This window comes from Lemur catta, chromosome 15 (genome assembly GCF_020740605.2).
Source record: "Lemur catta isolate mLemCat1 chromosome 15, mLemCat1.pri, whole genome shotgun sequence".
Taxonomy (NCBI): domain Eukaryota; kingdom Metazoa; phylum Chordata; class Mammalia; order Primates; family Lemuridae; genus Lemur; species Lemur catta.
In genome coordinates this window covers 9,949,422-9,975,767 of record NC_059142.1, presented here as the reverse complement: position 1 = coordinate 9,975,767, position 26,346 = coordinate 9,949,422, and the positions used below count along the sequence as shown (strand labels likewise).

Here is a 26,346-nt window from a genome sequence, read left to right as displayed (position 1 = left end):
CTCTCCTCCCCCTGGAGGTTGGGGAGTGGGGTTGAAAGTTCCAACCCTCTGATCACATGGTTGGTTCCTCTGGCAACCAGCCCCCATCCTCCAGGAGTCACCTCATTAGCATAAACTCAGGTATGGTTGAAAGGGGCTTATTATGAATAACAACAGATGCTCCTGGCACTGCTGTCACTCAGGAAATTCCAAGGGTTTTAGGAGCTCTGTGCCAGGAACTGGGAGGAAGACCAAATATATATTTCTTATTATATCACAACATCACACATGGAGGGGAGGCTGAGGAGAGGGGCACTACGGGTTGGACACCTGGCCTTGGTCCTGTACACTTTACACCAGGTCTCTACATCTTGCCCTAGCAGGAAACCAGAGGCAAAGCCTCAACCCCACTTTTGTTTTTGGCTTGGGAAAAAAAATCTAGAGAATTAGAAGCCTTTTTATCCCTCCCCGTCTCCCTAGTTTCTTACTTTTGGAGTTAACCTTCTCCCCTCCCCAAGTATGCCCTCAAAGGAGGGCGGGATGTGGGGGAGCACAGCCTGACCATCCTAACCACCCTTAGGGAGCACCTCCTCCAGGCTGGGATGGGGCATCCTGTTAATACTTAAACCTGGAAGCCCAGATTGGGCACTGCCCCCTCCACTGCCCTGCCCTGTAGGCTCTGTATCCCAGAAGGATGAGCACATTCATAGCAGCAGGGCCAAGCCTTACCCCACAGGGCAGAGAGCCAGGAAGATAAGCAGAGAGGGCACCTGGCTGCCTCCCCGCCGCCCACAGCCTTGGAGTGGGCTGAGGTGGTGAGGCGGTGCCAGCTGAGTGAGGCCCATCCCTGCGCAGAAGCTTCTCCACTCCTTTCAGGAGCCACATTAGCGCCTCCTTGGCTTCTTCTCTGCTCTGATCCTGAGCTCACTGAGCTCTCCCCCTCCCCCACATCAGCCTCTCAGCAGGGGCAAGTGCCTCAGCCTTCTAGCTTGCTCTCCTCTGAGCCTTTGCATCGCTGTTCCCTCTGCCTGGAAAAGTCTTCCCAACCTGGCCTACTCTTGTGCCACCTTGCTAATGCAAGAAGCCTATGCCTAACTGGTCAGGGCTCTTCCTCTGCACCCCAAGATCCCTGCACTTTCCTGTCATTGCACTCATCCCTCTGGTAGAATTTGCCAGTAACTCACCTCTGTCTCCCCTGCTAGACTCAAAGCTTCAGGCAAACAAGGACTTCATCTTGCCTGGGCATTACTCTGTCTCCCATATGCAGTCTAGTGCCTGACTCATGTGATGAGTGCTCAGTGACCTTTGTTGAACAAACGGATGAGCGAGAGAGTCATCTGGATTGGGTGAAGCAAAGGACAGTTTTGAAATCAAGAGCTCCTTTGCTGGAAGTGATGGGAATGGGAGTTTCCAAACCTCACTGATGAGCATTCTTCTTGTGAACTCATCCCTGCCCTGCTCCCAGTTTGGTACTCTCTGGCCACACGTGTTTGACTCTTCCCAGACCCTTGGGTAAAACCCTCCTATTCTGTCACCACTCTTCCATCTCCCAGGACCCTGAGGTCCCATCCTTTCCCAATTTGCATGTGCCTCGCTGGTTTTTACAGTCATCAGCCCACCCCCTTGTGTGTATCTGCTGTTTTGCTTCCCAAGTGTTCTCGCTCTTGTAGCCACCACACTCCTTCGGGCTCATGGTGGATCTGAGGGCCTTCACAGCACAGTACCTTAGCCCTCAGCTCTGCAGTTCGAATTCCAGCTTTACCACTTAAAAAGACTGTGAATCTGAGTATATTACTTCACACTTCTGTACCTCTGTTTCCTTATCTTCAAGATAAGCCCACTAGGAGTATCAACCTTATGGGTTGTTGGAGAATTACCTGTGTCTGTGTGTGTGGTAGCCAGCCTCCAAAGTGGCTGCCCATGAAACTCCCCTCCTGGTGTTTGTGCTGCTGTGTAGACCCTTTCCATGGTGACTAGGGCTCATGTGTGTAATCAATGGGATCGTGCACAAAGGGTGGTGTGTGACTTCTGAGATAGGCCACAAAAGACAGTGTGGCTTCTGCCTTGCTTTCTTGGATCACTCCCTCTGGAAGAAGCCAACCACCGTGTCACAAGGACACTTAAGCAGCTCCATAGAGAGCTCCACATGTCAAGGAACGGAGGCCTCTTGCCAACAGCCAACACCAACTTGCCAGGCATGCAAGGGAGCCATCTTGGAAGCTTGTCCTCCAGCCCCAAACTGTAGATTTCTGCAGCTTGACTGACATCTTGAATACAACCTCGTGAGAGACCCTGAGCCAAAACCACCCAGCAAAGCTGCTCCCGAACTTCTCATCCACAGAAACTGTGACATGATGCTTATTGCTTTAGGCCCTTGAGTTTTAGAGAAATTTGTTACATGGCTATAGATAATATAGTGCATAAAATGTTTAGAATGGTGTCTGACACCTTGTCTTCATCCATGTTAGCCATCGTTAACTCTGCTGGACAGGTAGGAGGACTGGGGCTCAGTCTGGTGAAGCACACAGCTAGGAAGAGACAGGGCCAGCCATGTCACAAACCTTGGACATTCCATGCCAAGTCCTAGGCTCCTTTTTCTGCCTCACTGTTCAGTTATCTGTTGTTGAGGAATACAAATGACCATATTAGTTAGCATGTCCCTGGTCTTCCAGGAATCAGGAGTCAGGCATTTCAACAGGATGCTGTGGGGATGGTTTATCTCTGCTCCACAATGTATAGAGCCTAGGTTGGAAAAATGAAAGTCTGAAGGTGACTGAGCAGCTAGGGCCTGCACTGTCATTCATATGTCTGGCAGGAGATGCTGGATTTTGGCTGGGACCCACCCATGTGGATTCTTCCTGAAGTCCGGGACTCCTCATAGATGGTGACTGGGTTCCAGAGCAAGCGTCCCAGGAGACACAAAGTGCAAGGTGCCAATTCCTTAAGGCCTGGGCCCAGAAAGTGGCACAGTGTCCCTTCTGCCATGTTCTATTGGTCAGCCAGTCATAGAGCCCAGAACCAAGGGGAGGATACATAGACCCTACATCTCTGTGGGAGACATGTCCAAGAATTTGGGAGCCATTTAAAAAATTGCCACAGCCACAGCAGCCTCCCTTGTTTGCCAAGGGGCTTAGAAAAACCAGGCCTGCCCTGGCAGGACACGCTTCTGTGGGTTGTCCTTATGTGCATGGAAAGAAACACTAACTCCGCCAGACTCCTGTCCCACATGCTCGCAAAGAGCTTCTAGGGCAGTGTATATCACGAGATTCAGAGAAGGGGCTAGAGTTGTCACAGACACATCCTAGTGTCTGCCATGTGCCAAGCACTCTTGAAACAAGGGTAACAAACCCTTAAGTGGTGGTTTTATAGGGCAATACGTGCTCTAGAGGGAAGATGGGTAACACACCACCAGGCCAGGCATGGTGGTTCATACCTGTAATCCTAGCACTCTGGGAGGCCAAGGTGGGAGGATTGCTTGAGGCCAAGAGTTCAAGACCAGCCTGAGCAACAGCGAGAGCCCATCTCTACAAAAAGTAGAAAAATTAGCTGGGCACAGTGGCACATGCCTGTAGTCCCAACCACTCAGGAGGCTGAGGCAGGAGGATCGCTTGAGCCCAGGACTTTGATGTTGCGGTGAGCTATGACTGTGCCACTGTACCCCAGCCTGGGTGAAAAAGTGAGATCCTGTCCCTAAAAAAAAAAAAAAGAAAGAAAGAAAGAAACAAACAAACACTACCACCTTGATGTAACAGGTGCCACAGTTGAGAGATGCCTTGAAAAGGGACACTCTTCTCTGCTCCAGGGGCTCAGAGAAGGATTCTCAGAAAAGGTCATGTCTGAGCCAAAGGAGAAGGGCCTCCCAGGTGTAGGGACAAGCCTGGGCAAAGGCACGGAGACATGAGAAGACAGGAAGTGTTTGGGCAACTACAAGTTGGCTGTGGAGGGTGCGTTGTTGGGGTTGGCAGTGCTGAAGTGATAAAGCTTCAGGGACACGTAGGGGGCCAGATTCCAAGAAGTGTTACAAAGGCAGATCACTTGGTTACTGATGAGAAGTGGGCATGTGGGCATTAGAGGAAGAGAGGAAGGAAGAGGATGTCCAGGACACAGTTGGTGCTGCCATTAAGCCTAAGAGAGGTCACAAGAGCGGGGTGGAGTCAGGGAGGAAGGTGAGTTTGGGCGCACAGAGTCGGAGATGCCTGTAGGGCATTCAAGTGGACATTTCAGTTACATCTGTGTTTGGACAGCTCTGATCTGAGAAGCAGATAAGACAGGCGGCAGCTGCTGATGGAGAGCCTCGAAGGACAGGGTAAATAGAGGCCAGGTCTATATTCTGCAGGTCAGAGGAGCTAGGGACGGCCTTTAAGCAAGAGGTTATAATGGCTAATACTTAATGAATACCCATAAAGCATAGTCCCAAGCATTTTGTATAAACCTATTTGGACTTCACAATAATTCTGTAAGGTAAGTACTACTGTATTTCATTGAATCTAAGATATCATCAATTGTAATCCATACTATTATATTATGTACTGCTAAGAAAAAAATACCATCAGTTAAGCCATGGCATGCCTTCAATTTAAGATGCATTCTGACTTCAGAGATGTTAAAATGTAAAAAGAAAAAAAAAAACCCATAGAGCCAGTAAAATTATTATTCACATTTAGAAGATGAAGAGGCAGAAGAGAGGTTAAATAACTTGCCCATAGTCCAGTGAGAGACAAAGCCAGATTTGAAATCAGGCAGACCAACTCCAAAGCCCCAGTTCTTAGTCATCGTTTGTTACTGGACAGGAGGCTGTGAGCAGTGTGGAGTTTTAGGAAGACCAGTGTGGCCAATGGGGGTGAAATGGGCACAAGGAGAGCAGGCAGGGTCACATGGTGCTCCTAGGAGGCTGGGGCCCGCTGTGAGAGGCTTCTGGGGTAGATGGGGGAGGGGCCGTGGGCAGGAGGAGAGGACAGACAGGATAGGTCCTTCAAGAATGGACAGGACTGACTGAATTTTGGTTGTGAAACAAGCATGACTCCAAAACATTCAGCCTGGAAAGAGGGCACAGCGTGGGAGGGTACAAGGCAGCTACAGCAGCCCGGAGGACAGCTGTGGAGCCTGGGCAGTCGGGAGGTGTGGCTTCTTATCCCATCTTGGGCAGTGAGGCTGCCTGGCACCTGCTGGGCACTCACTAAGTCTTTGTTGAATGAATAAATGAACGAGTCTTGTCTGAGTAATCTCAGACAAGTTATGCGATCTCTAGGTCTCATTTTCTTCACATGTAAAATGAAGGGATGGGGCTGGGCGCGGTGGTTCACACCTGTAATCCTAGCACTCTGGGAGGCTGAGGTGGGCAAATGGTTTGAGCTCAGGAGTTCGAGACCAGCCTGAGCAAGAGCCAGACCCCTTCTCTACTAAAAATAGAAAGAAATTCTATGGACAGCTAAAAAAATATATAGAAAAATTAGTCGGGCATGGTGCTGCATGTCTGTAGTCCCAGCTACTCGGGAGGCTGAGGCAGGAGGATCGCTTGAGCCCAGGAGTTTGAGGTTGCTGTGAGCTAGGATGACACCACGGCACTCTAGCCCGGGCAACAGAGTCTCTGTCTCAAAAAAAAAAAAAAAAAAAGAAAAATTAGCAGGGCATAGTGGCCCATGCCTGTAATCCCAGCTACTTGGGAGGCTGAGGCAGGAGGATCCCTTGAGCCCAAGAATTTGAAGTTGCAGTGAGCTATGATGATGCCATTTGCACTCTAGCCTGGGTGACAGAGCAAGACCCTGTCCCAAAAAACGAAAAATAAAGAAAGAAAAAAAAAAGAAAAGAAAAAAGATGGGACTAGAATATGTAACACAAAAATAAGAAAAAGAGATGAGATGGTCTCATGGAAGGGGTAGCAGTCCCTCTCCTCATCCCCAGGGCCTCTGTGGGCACCCTTGGAACAGTGGTTCTAAGCCTGCTTGTGGGTTACACTAGCCAAACGCCCCATATGAGACCACTTAATTCAGAATCTCTGGAGTGGGGCCCAAGCATGGGTACTTTTTTTTTTTTGAGACAGAGTCTGGCTTTGTTGCCCAGGCTAGAGTGAGTGCCATGGCATCAGCCTAGCTCACAGAAACCTCAAACTCCTGGGCTTAAGCGATCCTACTGCCTCAGCCTCCCGAGTAGCTGGGACTACAGGCATGTGCCACCATGCCCAGCTGATCTTTTTCTATATATATTTTTAGTTGTTCAGATAATTTCTTTCTATTTTTAGTAGAGACGGGGTCTGGCTCTTGCTCAGGCTGGTCTCGAACTCCTGAGCTCAAACCATTTGCCCACCTCAGCCTCCCAGAGTGCTAGGATTACAGGTGTGAACCACCGCGCCCAGCCTAAGCATGGGTACTTTTAAAGTGGCCCAGGGAACTCTGATGTACAGCTGGTTCTGAACCCTTGTCCTAGAGCCTCCAGGTACCCAGTTTGAAAACCACTGGGCTAGATGACAGCTGGGATCCCTTCCAGACCTAGGTGCTTGGACTGGGACTTGTGGGTGGTAACAGGCCCCTCTTTTCTGTCCTATGTCCCACGTCCCATTCCTGAACCCTAAACTCTTGATAGGCGGGGGACCATTTGGTTTCTCAAACCAGGATTTCTCAACTATGCGTTACCATTTTGGACAGGTTACTTCTTTGTTGTTGGGGACTTTACTGTGCATTGTAGGAGGTTGAGCAGAATCTCTGATCTCAACCTACTAGATGCCAGTAGCACATCCCCACTTAGACAAAACAATCAAAAACATCTCCAGATGTTGCTAAATGTCTGCTGGTGTGCAAAATCACCCCATCTGAGAATCATTGTGCCACACTGAGAGTCTCCCATCCTCCCTCTGCCCTCTCCAGTTGCAGACAAAGGCCAGGCAGGGCTGGAGGCCAGAGATAGCAGGTTTAATTAGGCCCAGAAGGAAAGAGGCCTCCAAAGGGGGTCAGGGCTTCAAGATGTTAGCACAATGGAGGGAGAGCATGCCAGCGGACTGACTGATGTGGTCTCACTCCAGAGGGATGGAGTTTTCCAGAACAGGCATTACCGGATTCCTAACCAGTCATAGGAGGGCCTGGAGTAGCTTCTGGGGCAGACAGCCCCCGCTTTCCGGGAACAGGCAGAGGGGGTATGGGAGGGGTGCTGTAGGGGATTCTTTCCTTCTGTAGCTATTTTCCTGGCATTGTTGATGGCCCTGTCTGATTGGTTGAGGGCTGAAGGGGAGGAACTTTCCAGCTGTGGGTGCCTGGGTTCCTGGCAGCCTTCTGATGCTAGGATTGTGGTGGGGATGTCTGGGTTTTAGGGTCTGGAAGACTGAGCCTTTTAGGCTGGGATTAAGGGGCTGGCTGGTTAGATGTTGTGGGTACACACCCCTTAGAGCTGGAGACTGGGAGGTTGTCAGCATCTTTACAAGTCACTTTTAGCCTGGAGGTGCCGGGACCTGAGGGAAGACAGAAGACGGGAGGCCTAAGAGGAGGGACGGAGGGAGGCCGGCGGTTGGAAGGTTGTTTCTCGCCCTCATCCCACAACTCACTCCACCAGGAGGCTCGGAACACCCAGAAGCAGGACGGCCCCGAAGACAGACAGGAGCAGAATCCTGGCTTCCCAAAGATCGTGACTTCCTGCAGAGACAGCGAATAATCCTGGGGATCACACCCACCGGCACTGGGGGAGCCAATGGGCTCAGGGATGGGGTGGGACGGGGGTGGGGACTAAGGACCTGGGAAGCAGCGCTTTCGGGGCCAGCAGGACGCCTCGGTTGCCGCGCAGGTAGAGCAGTTGTACAGGATGGTGCTGCCCCCTGCAGGAGACAGCCGGGGAGAGGGAAGCCCAGGCCTCCACCCTTCCAGGGCACCCGACTTCCGCCCCGCGCTGCCAGGCTCTCCCTCAGGCACCCCGGAGGCCCAGGTCCTCGCTACCCCTTTCCTTTTCTACTCACGGCAAGCGGGAGCACAGAGAGCTGGAATGAAAGGCAAGGAAGGGGTGGGAGTGGGTGAGCCACTGGCCCCTTTGTCTAAGATCCCAGGCACCCATGGACACCCTCCCCGTGTCCCGTGTCAGTACCTTCCCTGGTGTACTCCGGGAGCTTGGTCTTTCGAAGCCATTGCCAATATGCAGGCAGTGAGGAGAAAGCCTCTTTGATCTCTGGAGAAGCAGACAGCAGCTACACCGCCCTGGGCCTCACAGTGCCTGTTCACCCACCCCTGTACCTGCCCCTCCCCATCGGCCCTCCTGCCTCCCCTGCCCCCAGCCTTTCCCTGCCTCCCCGGCTCCTGCCTCCCGGCCCTCCTTTGTGTCCTCCCAGGCCCCAGGTCATGCCTTCCCCTTGGCCTCACCCATGACCCTCAGGACTCTGTGAGTCTTCTCTGTGACTTTGTTCAGGGACACCTCATCTGTAGAGATGGGCAAGGACCATTGATTCCCTCCCTAGCCCAGGAGGAGGTTTTGGGGTCTCTCCTGATCTTTCTGGGATCTGGAGCTCTCTCAGAGGGAGAGGGCTGTGAACCCCTGAGGGCACAGCTAGGAAGTCACATGCTGTCCCCCTTGGAGTACAGGGCTGACTGTTGCTGGGCCTGTCCCTGAATGTCTGGTCTTACCTAAGGCAAAGACCGAGAAATCCGGGGAGACTTCACATGCCTTCCTCTGGGCCTTCATCTGGCTACAGAGCCTAGCCAGGCGGCCTGACAAGTCGTGGGCTGGGAGGCGGCAGAAAACACAGGCCTTGGCGGCTGCCACAAAAACCCCACCTAGTGCCAGCAACCACATGAGGATCTTTAGGGGGTGGGGTGGGAGCTGGCTCCACTTGGGCTGGGAAGGCCTTAGAATGCTCTGTGACCCTGGCTCCAGCCCTTTGCCTGGAGGTTCTAGAGTGTTCCAGAATAATGCTACTGCTCCATCCTTGGCTGAGGTAAAGCTGGGGCCCAAGGAACTACAGCTCCAGCCCCATTTCTTTTTTTTTTTTCTTTTGGAGACAGAGTCTCACTCTGTTGCCCAGGCTAGAGTGTTGTGGCATCAGCCTAGCTCACAGCAACCTCAAACTCCTAGGCTTAAGTGATCCTACTGCCTCAGCCTCCTGAGTAGCTGGGACTACAGGCATGTGCCACCATGCCCGCCTAATTTTTTCTATATATTTTTAATTGTCCATATAATTTCTTTCTATTTTTAGTAGAGAAGGGGTCTCACTCTTGTTCAGGTTGGTCTAGAACTCCTGACCTCAAGCGATCCTCCCGCCTCAGCCTCTCAGAGTGCTAGGATTACAGGCGTGAGCCACCAAGCCCGGCCCCCAGCCCCATTTCTAATGGGGACTCACCAACTCCCTTATGCCAGCCTAGGATGGGGTGTGGCCTTTCTCTCTCCCTCATTATGTTGCTTGGGACACAGCAAAGAACCCCCCTGCCCTTGTTCCAGAGTGTTCTGGTCTTTCATTGGGCAGAACAGGCCAGCCCGCCCAGCTTCAGGAGGAGAAGCCATGGTCCCAGCAGCCAGATGAAGTCATCTCTAGTAGGAGATGGGCAGAGAAAGTGGGGCTTCTGTTGCACAGGGGACAGTATCCCCAACCTGGCCCTCAGCAGCCTTTACAAGTTTGTGGTTCCAAAAGCAATTTTATTTTTCTTCTTGTAAATCATGACCAGTGATGAACAATGAGTGATGCCCCAGTGCAGAAGCTGTGCATGAGTATCCCATCCCTTCCCATGTCCCCCTCACTCCCCCAAACTCTTCATCTCCTCCCTGCACTGGGCAGCGTTGGGCCTCCCCCAGCTGTCTCCTAGCAAGAGGCCTATGGTTGCCTCAGCAACCAGGAGTTCGTACAGGCCTCAGAGTCCTAGCTAAGCCCAGTGACTCCTCTTACCTCTCACCAGGAAGATCCCAGTGACTTAAACCCCAACAGGCCCCTCCTGCCTAGATGGTGATGTGTGTACATGCGTGCACATAAACACACATGCATATACACACCCTGTAATTAAACTATTAATTCTCAGTCTACTCACACATATACCACAGACACACCCTGTACCAGAACAGTTGTGGGGCAACCCCAAACAGGCCTGGACATGCAGAGACCACAGAACGACCAGCACATAGACACTGTAGCCAGCAACACAGATGGAGACAAGGATGCCAGGGAACCGCACATCAGGTAGACAAACTGGTACACACACACACACACACACACACACACGAAGTAAGTAAGGCCAGGACCAAAAAGATACCCCCCTCCTTCCCATGGCCAGCCCCACCCTCCATATGGGATCCTTCAAAATACTTGGAATTCCAGAGAGGTGCTCCAGCCCCATTGCTAATGGGGACTCTCCTAGCTCCCTTATGCCAACCTAGGATGGGGTGTGGCCTTTCTGTCTCCTTCAGTAGGTGGCTTGGGACACTGCAAAGAACCCCCCCTCCCATGTTCCACAGTGTTCTGGATTCTCATTGGCCAGGCCAGGCCAGGCCACTCAGCTTCAGGAGAAGCCATGGTCCAGGAGGCCATACTGGGGCAGTGCAAAGTCCCCCTTTTCCCTCAGACCCCAAGTCCCCCCAGTGTTCTGCTGGGTGTAGCATGGACAAAGAGATGGTCCCCACTTTTCTAGACCCCTAAATACTGAGCTCCAAGGAGAGACTGGCAGTCCCTAGCCTTAGGTGAGAACAGTCAAGAGAACCTTCCATGCCCACCCAGGGTCAGCACCAGTCCAGACCCTCTGGACTATTGTGATGCTCAGGTTTGGGAATTCCTGCCCACATCTGGGCTCCAGTCAGGTGCAGTGGGACCCCTGACTCTCATAGCTCCTGAGGCAGAGCTAGAAAGAGGCTTTAGGAGAACCTTTTCCCTGTTAGCTGCCCCATTCCCTTTCCTCCCCACAATCAAACTGAGGACAGCATTTTCAGTGGCGGATAAAGCGCAGAGACCGGGAGTTGAGCAGGTCTTCAGGATCAGGGAAGACGGAGTCTAGGCGGAAGCCGTGCTCCAGAGCCACACGCAGCACCTCTTCCAGGAAGCTCGGTGTGCCCACCACCTCCCGCGGCTCTCCTGGCCCCCCGGTCCACAGGGGCTGCAGCCCCAGTCTCCCATACTCCACCTCAGGGAGTTCCGCAGGGCGGGGCGCCCACTCCAGACGAAAATGTGGGCCTCCCTCTGCCCTGTCCCCACTGGCCACACCGAATCGGGCCCGCATAGCACCCAGACACTCGGAGTCCGTACAGAAGAGGTTTGCCCGGAAGATGTCCACCTGGACCGAGCTCAGCTCATAGTGGTGTGGGCCCCGGCGAGCAGAGAAATGCACCTGGCGGGGGCTGACATCTACATCTGCGTGGAGCAAGGCAGCTGTGGGTGCAGGGGTCCCCCGAGAGGCCTCCAGTTCCCGAAGGGCATCCAGGAGGGGCCGGATCTGGTAGAAGTCAGCTTCTGCTCTGAGAAGTGCTGTCTCTCCGTATCCACGGGGCAAGTCCAGGCGGCCCAGCCGCAGGAAATTGAGGATGTGTCGGAAGGCTTTGCCATCCCGGTCGATGAAATAGTGGCCGCCTCCTTGGGGATTGAGGTTGGGCGGCATGGGGGTGCCGGCCCTAAACATTGCCCCCAGCATGGAGTCTGGGAAGCGGGTCAGGGTCTCCAAAGTGGTGGAATATAGTGTGCCCCCCACATTCAGGGTCACAGGGCCCCCAAAGGAGGGGGGCGAAGAGGGCACAGGAGGAGGGGAAATTTTGGGAAGTACAGGAGACTCAAAAGAGAAGAAAAGGCAGAACTTCCTAGCAGTATGCAGAATTGGGTTGTAACTTTCAGACTTGCTGTGTTGGAGTTCAAGGCAGCAAGGTGTGGAGCTCACCCAGTTACTTTGGTGGTGGATGGGGGGCTGGTTTCAGGGCACAGAAATCCCTGAAAGGTTGAGAGAAGAGATCAAAACAGCAGAGGGCAGTAAGAAAGGGGAAGGGAGCTTTCGGTCCAGACGTATCCGATTCTGGATGGTCAGCGACTCTTCTCTGTGGTCTTCAGACAGTGGGTTTCCGGAACCCAACCAGCAGGTGACGGTGACGAGCACAGGGCTGACTCTGAAGGGCCCAGCTTCCGAGTTCCCTGGCAGATCGCTGTCGCAGTGGGCGAGTCCACGCAGGGTTCCGGGGGCCAGTCAGAGGCCTGGCCTGGCTCCCGGCGCGGGTCCCAGGGGATGAAGGCGGAGCTGACGGGAGCGGATGGCGGAGCCGCCCCGTATCGGCTCGGGGGTGACGGATGCGCACTCAGTCCGAGCTGGGAGTGTCCGAAGGCTCCGATGGAAGCAGCCGGAAATTTTGAGACCCAGCCGCCACCGCCTTCCCCGAGTGTCGCCGCAGCCGCTGAGGTCCTCTCCGCCCCCAGGAAGTGGCCTAAGGGCAGCGGCCCGGGGCCCTTTAAAAGGCAGCCCCGCCCCTTGGCGCCCCGCCCCCCGCCCTCGCGGGGCTCGCGCGGCTCGGGTGGAGGTGGGAGGTGGGAGGCGAGTCCCGGACCGGAGAGACGGGGCGGACAGGCTGGACTGGCGGGCGCAAGCGGGGGTGAGGTGACTCAGTCGCGTCGCCCCGGATGTGGCCACGACGGCCCCGCCGCTCCTCAGGTGTGCCAGACCTCACGTTTGCATCTCGGCGGGGGCCCGAGTCTCTACTCCCACCACTCCGAGGAAGCCGAGGCCCGGCAGTCCCGGGCCAGGGTACCAGTTCCCTCCCGGTGGCTCCCTTAGGGAATTCCCGAGGGGGCGGGTGCTGAGCCGCCGCATTCCGGGAATGCCTCGGGGCCGAGGTGGCCGGAGCGCGCTCTCTCCATCCCGGCGCGGTGCCAGCTCACCCTAAGGGAAGGCCGGTCCCCATCCCACGCCGGCGGCCTCTCTCCGGAGGTTCGGGTCTGGAGAGGTCTCCCGAGCTGAGCCCGAGAGCCCCGCTCCACTGTCGCCCAGCGCTAGGGCTGAGGCTGAAGCTGCCACCTCAATCCCCCGGGAGTCGCCTCTTGCCTGACTGGAGCTCGCAAATTGCAAACAGCTCCCCGCACCCCCGGAGCAGCAGGGCCCAACACCCTGCGGGCCCGAAGGTGGCGCCCAACAAATGAACTAGGAAGGGCGGCGCAAAGCACAGAGGCTTTAATGGCGGAGGGGCGGAAGGTGAGCAGGGAGGGGCCGGGGGCGCAGGGCCTGGGATCACAGTGTGTGGAGGTCATGACTACGCCGTCTCAGCTTTTCCGGATCGTCCGACGCCATGAGAGAGAAGTCGCGGAAGATGTCAAGATACGTCTCATCCCCTGTGGTGGAGGGAGGAAAGGCTGCGGAGGCCGGCGGCTGCGCCCTAGCGCGGAAGAGCCGAGCCAGCAGCTTAGGCCAGCTGGGTGACAGTGCACGCTTCGAGCGTGGGTGGGAACATGTGCGCCGTGAGCGCAGCGCCCGCGCCTATTCCTTGCTCCGAAGGCTTGGCACGTCGGATGCGCCCAATACATATTTCTTGAATAAATAATGGAATTAATGCAGTTGGGCACAAAGGGGACAGGTCACCAGGGGCTAGAAGCCCGAAGTTCCAGTATTGGGCCTGGGGTGGGTGGATACATTACCTGCCTGGCCCTGAGCAGCTTCAGCCTCCCTCATCTTTGCCAATCGTAGCCTGAAGGGGAGGAAATAAGAAATGAATGACATTATCCTCACTGCCCCCTAACTTCCCGTCCTCTGAGCTGGGTTGTTTCATTCATCTGCCTCCCCAAGGTCCAGTGCTTGAAAGATGCCTGACGTGACTGTTGATGCGTGAGTGATGCCTCTCAGGATGAACTCACCACCCTTGGATCGTGCCCCCCGCCTTCCTGCTCCACGCCCGATCCGTTCTTGGAGCATCCTTTCTCTGCCCGGCCAGGCGCTGGCCCCACCTTCCCCAGGCCCTACCTGGCACACTCCTGTTTCGTTGTGAGCCCCGCCCGAATGAATAGTCCAAGCGCGAGCCCCACCCCTTCAGGCATTCTCACAGGGTGACGATGTCAGCGTTGGCTGTTTCCACAGCGATGGTCAGAGGGTCCCTGCCTTCAGCGTCCCGAGCCTCTAGATCTGCCCCCCGTTTCAGGAACAGGCAGGCGAGCCTGGAGAGGATAGCCAGGCTCAGCCGCCGCTCACCTGCTCCGGAGCCTTTCTCCCCAGGGCCATCATATCATCCCTGCCGCCCCTACCCAGTGTGGCCAAGAATGGTTGCATGGTGCAGCGGGCCCCGGCCTGCACTGTCCACTTGGTTCACGTTCGCCCCGTTCTGGAGGAGAAACTCACAGGCCAGAAGAGAATTCTGCATGGAGAAGTCGAGAAGGAGGATTGAGGGTGGCATCTTTAGAGGTGGATTTCAAGATGTTTTAGGGTGGGGTGAGTGGGGGGGGGGGAGGGGGTATGGTAATCAGGAGTGTGTGTGGGCGTGCAGCTAAGTGTCAGGCTTGGCTCTAACTCTTCACATGTATTCATATATTAAATCTATAGTACAAGTTGGGGTTTTTAAAATTTTTTTTGACACAAGATCTTATTACTCTGTTGCCCAGGCTAGTGCAGTGGCACCATTATAGCTCACTGCAACCTCTAACTCCTGGGCTCAAGGGATCCTGCTGCCTCAACCTCCCCAGTAGTTAGGCCTACAGGCTTGTGCCACCACACCCAGCTAATTTTTCTATTTTTTGTAGACACAGGGTTTGGCTATGTTGCTTAGGCTGGTCTCAAACTCCTAGCCTCAAGCAATCCTGCCTCAGCCTCCTAAAGTACTGGGATTACAGGTGTGAGTCACCATACCCAGCCCATAGTACAAGTTTATGAGGTATGTTATCCCTATTTTACAGATGAGGAGACTGAGGCACAGAGAGGTTAATAACTTGTTTGAAGTCTCCTGTAAGTGGTGAAAGCCTGGATTCAAACTCAGTTCTCTGCCTCCAGATCACACATTCTTAGCAACCAGTCTATAGTGCTTATCCTCTCCCTATGGGGTGGGGGGCCCAGAGAGCTGGTGGGAGGGTGATGAGGTAAGGGCTGGGCCCAGAGTCAGAGAGGAGCCTTAGGGTGGGGTGGGGAGGTAGTGAGGCTCTCACAGCAGCTGTGGCCTGGATCAGCGGCGTGGCATTCTCCTGACTCCCATTGACCCAGTTGACATCAGCTCCATGAGCAAGGGCATCAGCCATGGTGGGAAGGGATGGAGGATGGCCAGCAGCTCGAAATAGCAGGGCCCCAGGGTGCAGGCTTCCCAGGTCATCAGAGGGAGGCTCTGTTAGGGGGAATCAGCTCTGAGTCTGGGAAGAAAACCCTCAGTACAGTCCCCTGATGCTATAATGAGACACGTCACTTCTAAATTGTGGGGCAGCCTTCCTGACCCAGGACTGTGATGGGAAATACAGGGACATGGGTGTGGGTATTGTATGTGTATATATGTGTATGGGGCCCTGGGATGTGGGAGAGAGACAGCATCATTCACCTCATCCTATCCAACCACCCTGGCTGGGACGTCACAGGTGACTGACTTTCCCTGACACTCGGTCTCAGCTCTCAACCCCCGCTGCCCTAGCCAAACCCACACCCTCCTTCTCAGGTCTTTGGAGAGCCCAAGCTCATCACCACTCCTGCTTTCCTCATGCTGTTGACACCCCTTAGCCCTCCCTGCCTACTCCAAGCCCCATGCTCTTCCCAGTCTTAGTGTCACACTCCACTGTAACCCCTGAAACTGTAGTCTTTTTTTTTTTTTTTTTGTGAGACAGAGTCTCACTCTGTTGCCCAGGCTAGAGTGCCGTGGCGTCAGCCTAGCTCACAGCAACCTCAAACTCCTGGGCTCAAGCAATCCTTCTGCCTCAGCCTCCCGAGTAGCTGGGACTACAGGCATGCGCCACCATGCCCGGCTAATTTTTTCTATATATATTTTAGTTGTCCAGCTAATTTCTTTCTATTTTTTTAGTAGAGATGGGGGTCTCACTCTTGCTCAGGCTGGTCTCAAACTCCTGAGCTCAAATGATCCTCTCGCCTCGGCCTCCCAGGGTGCTAGGATTACAGGCGTGAGCCACAGCATCTGGGCTGAAACTGTAGTCTTGTCCCCACAACATTCTCAAGGGGAAGGCCTGGGCCTCACAGCCTGCACCTCCCTATAGGGCTGGGCATGGTGCTGAGTACACAGCAGGTGCTCAATGAATGCCCAACCAATTCTATACCTGGCTTGGATCTGAAGCTCCCTGGCCGGGGCCTAAGGGAAGGCTTTGGGGGCACAGGAGGCTGTCCCCTTGGGGGCCCCCGGCCACCTCTTCGCCCTCGAATCTCAGGAAGCTTGGTCAGGAACTTCTTCTCCACGTATTTAGCGTGAATCCAGGCTTCCTTCTCCTGTCTGCGTGAGGGGGAGATGGGGATAGTCTTCCCTCTTCCCATTCCAGGTCCTCCTCCCTCTCCCCCCTTGGAGGGGAGCCCCAGGCAGCCCCACCCCAACCTCACCGGGAGCAGCTGGGCCCAGGCTTCTTCACGGCCAAGGCCTCCACACGGGCCTCATAGATCTGGTTGATGACAACATTTCCCAGCTGGCACATAAGCTTCAGGTGGCCCAGGCAGAGGCAGAGACACAGGGAGGGTAGTGGGTGAGTGTCTGAGTCCTCAGGGCTCTTCTGTCCTTTGTCCTTGATCCCCCAATCTTTACAATATCCCAAGTTACCTTCACTAGTTCTGGCTCCCATGAGTCGAGGGTCAGAGACCGGACTTTGGAGAAGTGAACACCGAGGCTCCTGGGGGGCCAGAGGGGGAGTCAGGCCCTCTGTGGGACAGTGGCCTGGGGAGGCTGCTGTTGCTCCTGGACGGACTAGGGGGCAAGGTCTGCACTGGGGCTGTGCAGAGGAGCTGGGCCAGGAAGCAGGGCAGGCAGGGCTGTGTCACCTTGGCCTGGCTCTGGAGGATCCTGCCTGTTCACCATTCCTTCTTCCCTATGTTTCATTTTAAGGACCTCATCCTCTCCAGCCACTCCTTCCTCTTAGGACACTTTGGCCCTGACAACTCTTCCCATGCTATCACCCTTCCCTCCTTCCACCACACTGCCTAGGAGTGAGGGCCTTGTAGATAGACTTGCTAAGGCCTCATGACCTCTTCTCTTCTCTATCTGGTCTTTTTTTTTTTTTTTCTTTCTCTTTTTTTTTTTTTTGAAATAGAGTCTCACTCTGTCACCCAGGCTTGAGTGTGGTGGCGCCATCATAGCTCACAGCAACCTCAAAGTCCTGGGCTCAAGTGAGCCTCCTGCCTCAGCCTCCCAAAGTGCTGGGATTATGGATGTGAGCCACCACACCCAGCCTCTATCTGCTGTTCGTTGGGCTCCCCTACCCTCAGCAGCCTTGACCCTACACTTCCTCCAACCAAGCCAATAAGCTCCTCTGGGTGTTCCCCAATTCTAGCCAGACTAGGACACTGAAGTCTGGGCCCACCTGGGTCTACCTTGCACTCTACAGGCTCAGGCCCAGGCCTGGTGCCCAGTGACAGCCAGAATCTAAGAGGGGAAGGCAGGGCGGAGTGGAAAAAGAGAGGCCTGTGTGATGGGCTCTATCTTGGGGGCTGCACCGCATCAGGAAGGAGCAAGGCTCATGCTTGGAGCCTTGGGGAGTGACCTGTGGATGCCGGAGCACTGAATGCAGAGGGTGACACCAAGGTTGATGCTGGCCCACTCTGGGGCTGGCTCCCGGCAGTCGCAGCACTGGGCATTGCCATCCACACTCTGTACCTGGGCCGCCACGTGCCCGACTCCCCCAGGCTCCCTTCCCCTGGCCATTCCGCCACAGCCCAGGGTGGCAGCAGAGCCCACGGCCAGGTGTCCTGAGCCCTGGAAGAGACAAGGGAAGAAAGAGTGGCTTAGGGTAAGGTGTGTCCCATCTCCAAGGGCAGCCTGGCCCTGACCCCCCACGTTAAGGTACCTGGCCTGGACCCCGGGGGCTGTCGTCAAGGCGAGCCTGGCTGAAGGCAGAAGCGATGCTGCTCTGCACAGCACTGACCCACAGCTGCAGGAGGCGCTCAGAGTCAGCCTGGAGGAGGCAGGACCTGGGGAGGAGAGTGAGGGAGATTTCGGAGGGGTCTGAGTCCTGGTGGCAGGATGGGCAAGCTGACATTCAGCCAGTATCCAACCAGTTCCAGCTGCACTGACATACTCTGGACCAACTGGCAATACCCTCCAAATATCCCCCATCACCTTGTACCCTCTCCCCTAGTAGCCCCCCAATCCAGCCACCAAAGGGTTAAAGCCTGGAGTTGCATGGGGATCCTCCCCTGTGGTTGGCCCTGGCTGTCAGGCTAATAAATGTTTAGACACATCAGAGTGTCACCCCTGAAGACTGCACTCACTTGCTCGTGGACACCACCTCAAAGCAGAACCGCCTTTCTGAGTCAGGGCAGAGCTTCACTGTGCAGAGGCGAAGGTCGTCCACCACCACGGTCACGGGGTCCTGGCAGCAGAAGGTGATAAGGGGCAGACCTCTAGCCATAGGCAAGGGCTGAGTCTCCCTGTGGCCCCCGGCATCCAGGACCCAGGCCTACTCACCTTGTACTTCTTTTGATAAACCAGTTGGTTGCTCTGAATGGTGAACCAGCGTCTGTAGGGGGTGGAAATAGTTAGGGACACAGGCAGCTTTGAGATGAGGTTCAGAACATGGACAGAAGAGAGGCTGTGCCCTTTGCCCCATAAAGATCTTGCAGAGAGGAGAGAGACCTGGGCTGACTGTCCCATGAGACATTCAGAGAAGGGTGGACAGTTGTGTAGGTTGGGACATCTAAGGAGAGCTATTCACATCTTAGACAACCCAGATTTGATATAGTTAATATTTATGAAGACAACTTTCCAGCAGATGGCAGTAAAATTCTTTTTCTAGTAAAACGTCTATTGCTACAATTTTTAACAATTGGAAGTATCTTGGGGAAGGGGCTCCATTTTCTAATTTGCACAAAGATCCCATCTGGGCTGGCAGTGGCCCTGGAAGGAGAAGGAGTCAAGTCAGAACACGTCACCATCCTGCTCCAGACCGTGTAGTGGCTCCTCACTGCCCGCAGAGTAGACCCCAAGACCTTACTGAAGTCTACAGGGCCCTTTAACGATTCCCACCCCTACTAGCTCCTAGCTCCAATTTCATCTCCTATCACCTCCTCCTCCTCTCTTACTCTATACAGACCCATAGCCTTCTCTCTGTTCTTCCAACACCTCAGCTATCTCAGGGCCTTGGCACTGGCTCTTCTTTCATCACCTAGATAGCCTTCAAGTCCTTTCTTTTTTTTTTTTTTTAAATCTCTTTTTTTGAGACAGAGTCTCACTCTGTTGCTTGGGCCAGAGTGCTATGGGATCAGCCTAGCTCACAGCAACCTCAAACTCCTGGGCTCAAGTGATCCTCCTGCCTCAGCCTCCCTCTTTCAAGTCTGTGGTCAAAAGTCACCTTCTTGTGGAGCCTACTCTGGGCCACTATTTAAAGTTGAAACCCCCTGCTCAGCTCTCCACATCTCTTTATTATTTTTTCGTCTAGGGCACTATTACCTTCTAACATAACACATAATTTACTTATTTATTATATTTATCATCTTTCTTTGCCGATGGAATGTGAACTCTACTGAGACAGGGGTTTTGTCTGTTTTCCTTGCTGTGCTTAGCATACTAGAACCACTCAAAAATATTTAACTGGGTGGGTTTGGCTAACTGGGGCATCCTCTCCTTACCTGCTCCAGGTCTTAAATGCGTTGCTGGCCCGTTTGAAGAGATGTCCTTCCATGACCAGGCCACCAGGCCCCTCCCTTAGGCTTGGCTCTGGCTCCTCCCCACCCAGCTCCTAGAGGCACAGAGGGGCAAGGGGCAACTGAGGCAGACAGAGACCAAAGCCACATGCCTGTCTACCTCCTGCCCATGGTCCCAGCCCTCACCTTCTGTTTCAGCAGCACATGTCTCTGCTCCATGTCCCTCTTCTCTCGTGCTGAATTCAGGACCAGCTGGTGCAACTGGGCATAGGAGGGGTATCTCAGATGGCCAAGCCCCTCCCCCCACCGACGAGGTCAAGGGAGTCATCTCAGAGTCCCCTAACTTCCCTCCACCGCCTGTTTCCTCCCTGGGGCCCCACCTGGGCACCCAGCTCCTTGCGATACTGGGCCAGCCGGCTCAGCTCCTCATGGCCCTGCTGGAAATGGGTAGCCTGGGCTTCCACCAAACACAGCACCTGGGCGACAAGGTGATAATATCTCTCTCTCTCTCTCTCCTCTCCCCTCATGCTGTCAGCAGGCTCCTCTCACTTTACCCTCCCCTAACACGACTCACAAACTCCATGATGTCAAACTTCCTCTTGTCCTCAATCACATTGATCTGAGGAGGAGAAAAGACCTCAGGTTAGTCTTGAAAACATAGTGCCTCCTCCCACTGCACAGAGGGGGCTCCCCAGCCTTAAGGTGGCACTTGAAGCCCTGGTACCCCGGGAGGACAGGTTGGGGCAGGCACCTGCAGGGCATAATCCAGTGTTCGTCCCCGGTATGCAGCTCGAGCAGTCCTCAAAGCAGCTCCTGCCTCTTCTGCCTCCTGGGCTCGGCGCCTGGGGACCTCTGCGTTGTGGGTAAGAGCAGCCTCCAGGCTCTCAGCCCCTCGCCAGAAATCCCGGCGAGCCTCTCGGAAACCCCGGAGACCTCTGGGGATGGGGAGATAACACAGAATCACAGATGACACCCACCTGCCCCTGGCAGAGACTTCCCAGGAAATGAACCACCCGTATCTGGTCAGTTAGCCTGTGCGGTCAGAAATCCCAGGGGATCCCTGGGACAGAGGGATAGAAGTTGGGCCACCAGAAACCCCAATCTACAACTCCTTCACTCAGGAATGCCCCATGGTACTGGGAAGAGGGCTGGAGGCAGGGTTCCGGGAAATAAGGCCCCCTTCCCTCCCATCTCACTCCTTGACCAGGGTCTGGATTTGCTGCTGCAGAGTGTGTTGGATGGCGTCTAGAAGCTCCTGAGGGAAGAAGTTGGCAGGTGAGGGTCAGGACCACAGATGACCTCATGCCCCTCCCACCCCCTCCCCTCCCTAACTCACTGCATGGCTGTCCAGCTTGTGGCTGAGGCTCACGGTGAATTTGTCCAGACACTCCTAAGCAAGAAGCAGCACAGAGAGAGCACCAGGCATGGGGCGGCAGGGCCCGCGCAGCTCTCGACCCAGCCCACTCTGTCTCGGATGGCAGCCCACCCCTGCTCTGACCTGGGACCTGCAGACCCCAGGCCCTTCCTCTTCTTCCACAGCATCTCTTCATCCCAGACCCCATCCCCTGGGCTCAGACCCTCCACATACCGCCATCATGGGCTCTGGAGGACCCAGGCGGGCCAGGTCACAAATGCCAACAATGAAGGCGCGGCTGGCAGCAAGGTAATGGCGCCCACTTTCCAGGAGGCCGGTGCCCAGCTTGAGGAGCTAGGAAGGGAGGGCAACAGGGAGCTGAGCTGCCGGCCACCACACCAGGTGATTCCCCCGCCCCTGCCCCACTTCCTCTCCCACCTCACCTATCCTTCCCTCCAGCCTACTCTAGCTCTCCCCCCGTACCCACCACCCCATTTCTAACACACCTGGTGTGTTCTCATCTCCGCTTTTCTGCTCCCACTGCCCTGTGACTGCAACAAAATTCCTGCCCATTCCCCCCAGCCCATGGCCAATGCCACTGTCATCTTTACCTCTAAAACATCTTTCCTTGTCCACTCCCACCTGTCTCTCCCTGCCCTGCCTACCTGCGTGGATCCAGAGCTCCTGGAAAACTCCATCCTCCTGCACTGCCTGGCTCATAGGATGAATTCTCTACATGGCTCGTATAAAATCCTATAGTATTTACTGTCCGGAGTTGTCTCATTCTGTGCTCACTGATATTCTCTTGTAAATATGAATTGGTCATCCAGGCCACAGAGTCAGGGCCAAGATAGGCCCCCTCCACTGACAAACAGGGAGACTTTATAAACCAGGGGGGGAGTGGCTGGCCTGAGAAGGGTCTCTCTTGGTGTCCAGAACCCCAAGTCAATCTCCTGACCCCTGCACTTGTCTCCTGCAGGACTACGACTACATTGCCTCTGAGGTGATACCACTTGGCTCTGGCTTGAGTCACCATATCTGGGATGGAGCAAGTGTCTGTGGAGCCCTTCAGCTTGTCAGGGTGGGGGAGAGGAGACCACTGTGGAGTTCTGTGGGGAAAGCTAGGGCAGCAGGAGCTCAGAAATCTTGGGCTACATGTGTTCAGTGCACGTTTGTTGAACTCAAAAACATTTTCTGGGGCTTTTGGAGGCTTCAGTGAAATACAGCTTTGACTTGAAGGTGTCTGCCAGGAGCTGTAATGCTTAGGAAACTGACCAAAATCAAATCTTTTTTGTTTTGTTTTGTTTTGTTTTTGAGACAGGGTCTCACTCTGTCACCCCAGCTACAGTGCAGTGGCGTCATCATAACTCACTGCAACCTCAAACTCCTGGGCTCAAGCGATCCTCCTGCCTCAGCCTCCTGAGTAGCTGGGACTACAGGCATGTGTCACCACACTTGGCTAATTTTTCTATTTTCTGTAGAGACTCACTCTTGCTCAGATTAGTCTTGAATTTCTGACCTTAAGTGATCCTCCCACCTCGGCCTCCTGAGGATTGCAGGTGTGAGCCACCATGCCTGGCCATGATCAAATCTTAGCAGACATCACCACCGGATGTCTGGGACATGGGACAAGGATGCGCACAACTTACTGTGTGGATCTAGGGGACTGAGCGTCTAGTATTTTCCTTACCCACCCCAGACCCTCCCCCTTATATGAATAAGAAGTTTTGATAAGACTGAACTAGTGAAAAACTGATATATCCATACAACAAACTAGTACTCAGCAACAAAAAGGAATGAACTATTGATATGTACAACAACTTGGATCAATGCCAAAGGCGTTATTCTGAGTGGCAAAAAAACCTAATCTGGAAAGGTCACATACTACATGATTCCATTTGTATAACATTCTAGAAATGATGAAATATAAACATGGAAAACAAATCAGTGGTTGCCATGGATCAGAGAAGGGGGTGGGGAGGACAGCACTATAAAGGCACAGCACAAAGGAGTTCCTTTGTGGTGAAAGAAGTTTTATATCTTGAATGTGGTGATGGCTATACTGTACATGTGATAAAGTGCCATAGAATTATATACAAAGACATATCAAAAACAAACAAAAAGAGTATACGTAAAATGTGAAACCAGAGTAGGATCTGTAGACTTTGTTGTTAATTGTGTTGCGATAATATTAAGTTCCTGGGCTGGCACAGTGGCTCATGCCTGTACTATGGCACTCTGGGAGGCAGAGGTGAGAAGATCACTTGAGGTCAGGAGTTTGAGACCAGCCTGAGCAAGAGCGAGACCCTGTCTCTACAAAAAATGGAAAAATTAGCTGGGCGGGGAGACACATGCCTGTACTCCCAGCTGCTTAAGAGGCTGAAGCAGGAGGATCACTTGAGCCCAGGAATTTGAGGTTGCAGTGAGTTATGATGATGCCACTGCACTGTAGCTGGGGTGACAGAGCAAGACTTTGTCTCAAAAAAAAAAAAAAGTTCCTGGTTTTGATAATGTACTAGAGTTATGTATGATGTCACCATTAGGGGAAGCTGGGTGATGGGTATATCACCTTGCCATTCTTTCAAGTCTATAATTAACTCAAAATAAAAAAGTTTAATTAAAAAAATATACGAATTTGTCATCTATTAGCTTTCAGGCCCTGGGGATTGAGCAAAAATAAAACTTAAAAGTCCCTCATGCTGGCCGGGTGTGGTGGCTCACGCCTGTAATCCTAGCTCTCTGGGAGGCTGAGGCGGGAGGATTGCTTGAGTTCAGGAGTTCGAGACCAGCCTCAGCAAGAGCGAGACCCCTGTCTCTACCAAAAACAGAAAAATTAGCTGGGTGTGGTGGCACATGTCTATAGTCTCAGCTACTTGGGAGACTGAGGCTGGAGGATCACTTGAGCCCAAGAGTTTGAGGTTGCTGTGAGCTTGGCTGATGCCACAGCATTTTAGCCTGGGCAATTAAGTGTCTGTCTGGGGTGGGTAAGGAAAATACTAGACGCTCAGTCCCCTAGATCCACACAGTAAGTTGTGCGCATCCTTGTCCCATGTCCCAGACATCCGGTGGTGATGTCTGCTAAGATTTGATCATGGCCAGGCATGGTGGCTCACACCTGGGCAATTAAGGCTATGTCTCAAAAAAAAAAAAAAAAGTCCCTCATGCCACTTACATTTCAGTGGGGAAAAATAGACAAGAAACAAACAGACAAGTGTGAAGACACATACTAAGGTGACTCCCAATTATATACATCCTTACATAATCCCTACCCCTTGAGTATGAGCAAGACCTGTGACTTTCTTCTATCCAACAGAATGAGAGGTCACCCCCATGATTAGGTTACACCATGGAACAGAGGCAATGGATGTTGCTCCTGTGATCACATAACCATATTGTTGCTAGCACACACAAGAGAGACTTTCCTGCTGGCCCTGAAGAAGGGGGCAAGAAGCATTCGCAGCTGCTACAACGTAACGTGCCCCTGGAGAGGGCCGCACGGCAGGGAACTGCGGGCGGCTTCTAGAAGAGGAGTGCCTCAGTCCCACAACAGCAAGCACTGAGTCTGCCCACCAGCACACGTGCTTGAAAGACAAGCCTGGGCTTCAGAGTGGACTGCCTGCCTCAGCCAAGACCCTCACTGCAGTCTAGGAGCCCTTGAGCAGAGGAGCAGCGAAGCCAGGCCCAGACTCCTCACCCACAGGAAACCAGGATAACAAATGCATATTGTTTTAAGTGGCTCAATCTGTGATAATGTGTTATGCAGCAATAGAAAACTAACATAGCAAGTAAATACACAACATATCAGACAGAGGTAAATATTATAAAGAAAAATAAAGCAGAGTATGGGAATGGGAGTATATGTGTGTGTGCAGTTGTGTGCACATGTTTTATAGAGTGGTCAGGGAAGACCTTACTATCTTGTGTTTAAATGTTTTACTAGTTTGCCTTCCATGGTCAGTCTCTGGGCTTCTTGGGGACAGAAATGATCTTGCTTTCTCTGAATGTTCAAGGCCTGGCACAATGTTGAACTGAACAAGGAAGTCCATGAGTGAGTCTTGTTTTCCAAGACCCTGAGCTCCCTGAGGGCAAAGAACCAGCCACCTTTTCTGCTGCTCTGTAGTTCCCAAAATATCCATCCTACACAATTAGCATTCAGTAATCCCTGGATTCATTCTGTCTCCAGCTTTCTCCCTGGCTCTTCCCCTCTCACCCTAACCCACTCCTGGGTCACCTCTCCATGTCAGGGTCACCTTTTCCAGACGGGTCTCCAATTCTGACACTTCAGCTTCCACCAGCTCGATAGAGGCTCTGGGAAAGAAGGGATGGGGTCATAAGCACAGAGCTTGGGTCCATCAATCTGTCTGCCTCATCAGGGTCAGGGTTGGAGTCACAGGGTGGTGGGTACAGACAGAGGAAGCTGCTGGGGTGAGTAGACCTGCCCACCCGCTCTCTCTTGCTCCGCTCACTCTGCACCGTCTGGGAGCTACTACAGCCAGGGCCAGAGCAGGAAGGGTAGAAGTAGGGTGGATGTGGCAAGGGCAGGAAGTTGCTAACCGCCCCAAAGCAGGTGCTGGGGGAGGGGCAGGGGTCCCAGTGAGAGGCAGGAGGGAATTCCAGCTCTGGGGGTGAGGGAAAGTCTGGAGAGGCCAAGCGGTGCATGCACTGGGTAGAGGGCACTGGAATACCCTGGTTTGATAGCAGAGGTGCCACTTTGGCCCACAAGCTCGCTCTTGTCCCCTTTGAGCCCTACTCCCTGGAAGGAGATCTGGCCCCGGGGAAAGTTGTGTGTGCTTGCAGTGTGTGTGTATTGGGAGATGTTAGACCTTCCTCTTCTCAGCCCCCCAGACCAGCACACACTTACCGGAAACGTGGCGAGTCCTTGAGACACTCCTCGAAATCCAGCTTGACGGTCATCTCAGCTTGATCACTGCAGGGCAGGTGGGGATGCAAGTGGAGCCACTCCCTGCCCCAGGAGGGGAGATGACAGGGAAGGAGGAGAGGGTCCTCCTCTGGGTAGGGCCCAGGGACACAATTGTTTCCCCAAGGGGAAGGGGTGTTCTAGCAGGAGCTCTCACCCCCACACTTCCAGGCAGCACTGGGAGGGGCAGGGGCGGGGCCTGGGCAGAGAAGGGGGGCCTGAGATCAGAGAAGCCACAGCCCCGCCCTGAGAGACTATTTGCTGTCACCTTCCTCCTAGGCGCCCTAGTCTCTGTCTGCTTCTTTGTCCTTTAGTGGTTGAGTTTTGGGGGCCTGGCAGATCTAGGTTCAAATCCTAGCTCTTTCACTTGGAGGTCGTGTGACCCTGGGCAAGCTCTCTGATTCCTAGTTTTCTCATCTGAAAGATAG

The 26,346-nt window shown here is 53.8% G+C and overlaps 3 protein-coding genes across 6 annotated transcripts; all 3 read right to left on the bottom strand.

Moving 5' to 3' along the window:
- Positions 1 to 6,874: 6,874 nt before the first annotated feature.
- On the bottom strand, positions 6,875 to 8,760 carry TMEM95 (transmembrane protein 95). 2 transcript variants are annotated; one of them, XM_045570089.1, is made up of 7 exons: positions 8,574 to 8,760; positions 8,313 to 8,369; positions 8,041 to 8,121; positions 7,916 to 7,936; positions 7,697 to 7,777; positions 7,511 to 7,598; positions 6,875 to 7,417 (listed from the first exon to the last, which is right to left on the bottom strand). In XM_045570089.1, exons 1-7 carry the CDS (start codon positions 8,740 to 8,742, stop codon positions 7,384 to 7,386), a joined length of 531 nt encoding a protein of 176 aa, XP_045426045.1. In that variant the 5' UTR covers positions 8,743 to 8,760; the 3' UTR covers positions 6,875 to 7,383. The 2 variants fall into 2 exon arrangements, with proteins under 2 accessions (XP_045426045.1, XP_045426044.1); XM_045570088.1 differs by having other exon boundaries at positions 7,697 to 7,812; positions 7,912 to 7,936; positions 8,574 to 8,742.
- An 804-nt stretch (positions 8,761 to 9,564) lies between these two features.
- Positions 9,565 to 11,818, bottom strand: KCTD11 (potassium channel tetramerization domain containing 11). Its single transcript, XM_045570087.1, has one exon. It carries the CDS (start codon positions 11,550 to 11,552, stop codon positions 10,854 to 10,856), a length of 699 nt encoding a protein of 232 aa, XP_045426043.1. The 5' UTR covers positions 11,553 to 11,818; the 3' UTR covers positions 9,565 to 10,853.
- A 1,227-nt stretch (positions 11,819 to 13,045) lies between these two features.
- Positions 13,046 to 26,118, bottom strand: ACAP1 (ArfGAP with coiled-coil, ankyrin repeat and PH domains 1). 3 transcript variants are annotated; one of them, XM_045570084.1, is made up of 22 exons: positions 25,862 to 26,117; positions 25,251 to 25,308; positions 21,235 to 21,354; positions 20,983 to 21,036; positions 20,843 to 20,901; positions 20,398 to 20,581; positions 20,221 to 20,265; positions 20,027 to 20,122; positions 19,833 to 19,907; positions 19,632 to 19,741; positions 18,472 to 18,523; positions 18,276 to 18,376; positions 17,852 to 17,975; positions 17,549 to 17,760; positions 16,612 to 16,681; positions 16,398 to 16,492; positions 16,124 to 16,293; positions 15,020 to 15,192; positions 14,129 to 14,238; positions 13,931 to 14,041; positions 13,529 to 13,578; positions 13,046 to 13,225 (listed from the first exon to the last, which is right to left on the bottom strand). In XM_045570084.1, exons 1-22 carry the CDS (start codon positions 25,912 to 25,914, stop codon positions 13,125 to 13,127), a joined length of 2,223 nt encoding a protein of 740 aa, XP_045426040.1. In that variant the 5' UTR covers positions 25,915 to 26,117; the 3' UTR covers positions 13,046 to 13,124. The 3 variants fall into 3 exon arrangements, 2 of the variants coding, with proteins under 2 accessions (XP_045426040.1, XP_045426041.1); XR_006739506.1 differs by having other exon boundaries at positions 13,196 to 13,225; positions 13,851 to 14,041; positions 25,862 to 26,118; XM_045570085.1 differs by lacking the exon at positions 25,862 to 26,117 and having other exon boundaries at positions 25,232 to 25,312.
- Positions 26,119 to 26,346: the final 228 nt, after the last annotated feature.

Excerpts from the sequence above, each read along its gene's own strand:
- TMEM95 (XM_045570088.1), bottom strand. The coding sequence starts at position 8,742 with ATGTGGTTGCTGGCACTAGGTGGGGTTTTTGTGGCAGCCGCCAAGGCC. Across the intron at positions 8,122-8,312 it reads CAGAGTCCTGAGGGTCATGG|AGATCAAAGAGGCTTTCTCC; the intron begins GTGAGGCCAAGG and ends CTGCTTCTCCAG. Across the intron at positions 7,937-8,040 it reads CCCGGAGTACACCAGGGAAG|CTCTCTGTGCTCCCGCTTGC; the intron begins GTACTGACACGG and ends CTTTCATTCCAG.
- ACAP1 (XM_045570084.1), bottom strand. The coding sequence starts at position 25,914 with ATGACCGTCAAGCTGGATTTCGAGGAGTGTCTCAAGGACTCGCCACGT. Across the intron at positions 21,037-21,234 it reads CTCCAGAGCCCATGATGGCG|GAGTGTCTGGACAAATTCAC; the intron begins GTATGTGGAGGG and ends CTTCTTGCTTAG. Across the intron at positions 15,193-16,123 it reads GAGCTTCAGATCCAAGCCAG|AGCCTCCCTCTGATGACCTG; the intron begins GTATAGAATTGG and ends TCCCCCTAACAG.
- KCTD11 (XM_045570087.1), bottom strand. The coding sequence starts at position 11,552 with ATGCTGGGGGCAATGTTTAGGGCCGGCACCCCCATGCCGCCCAACCTC.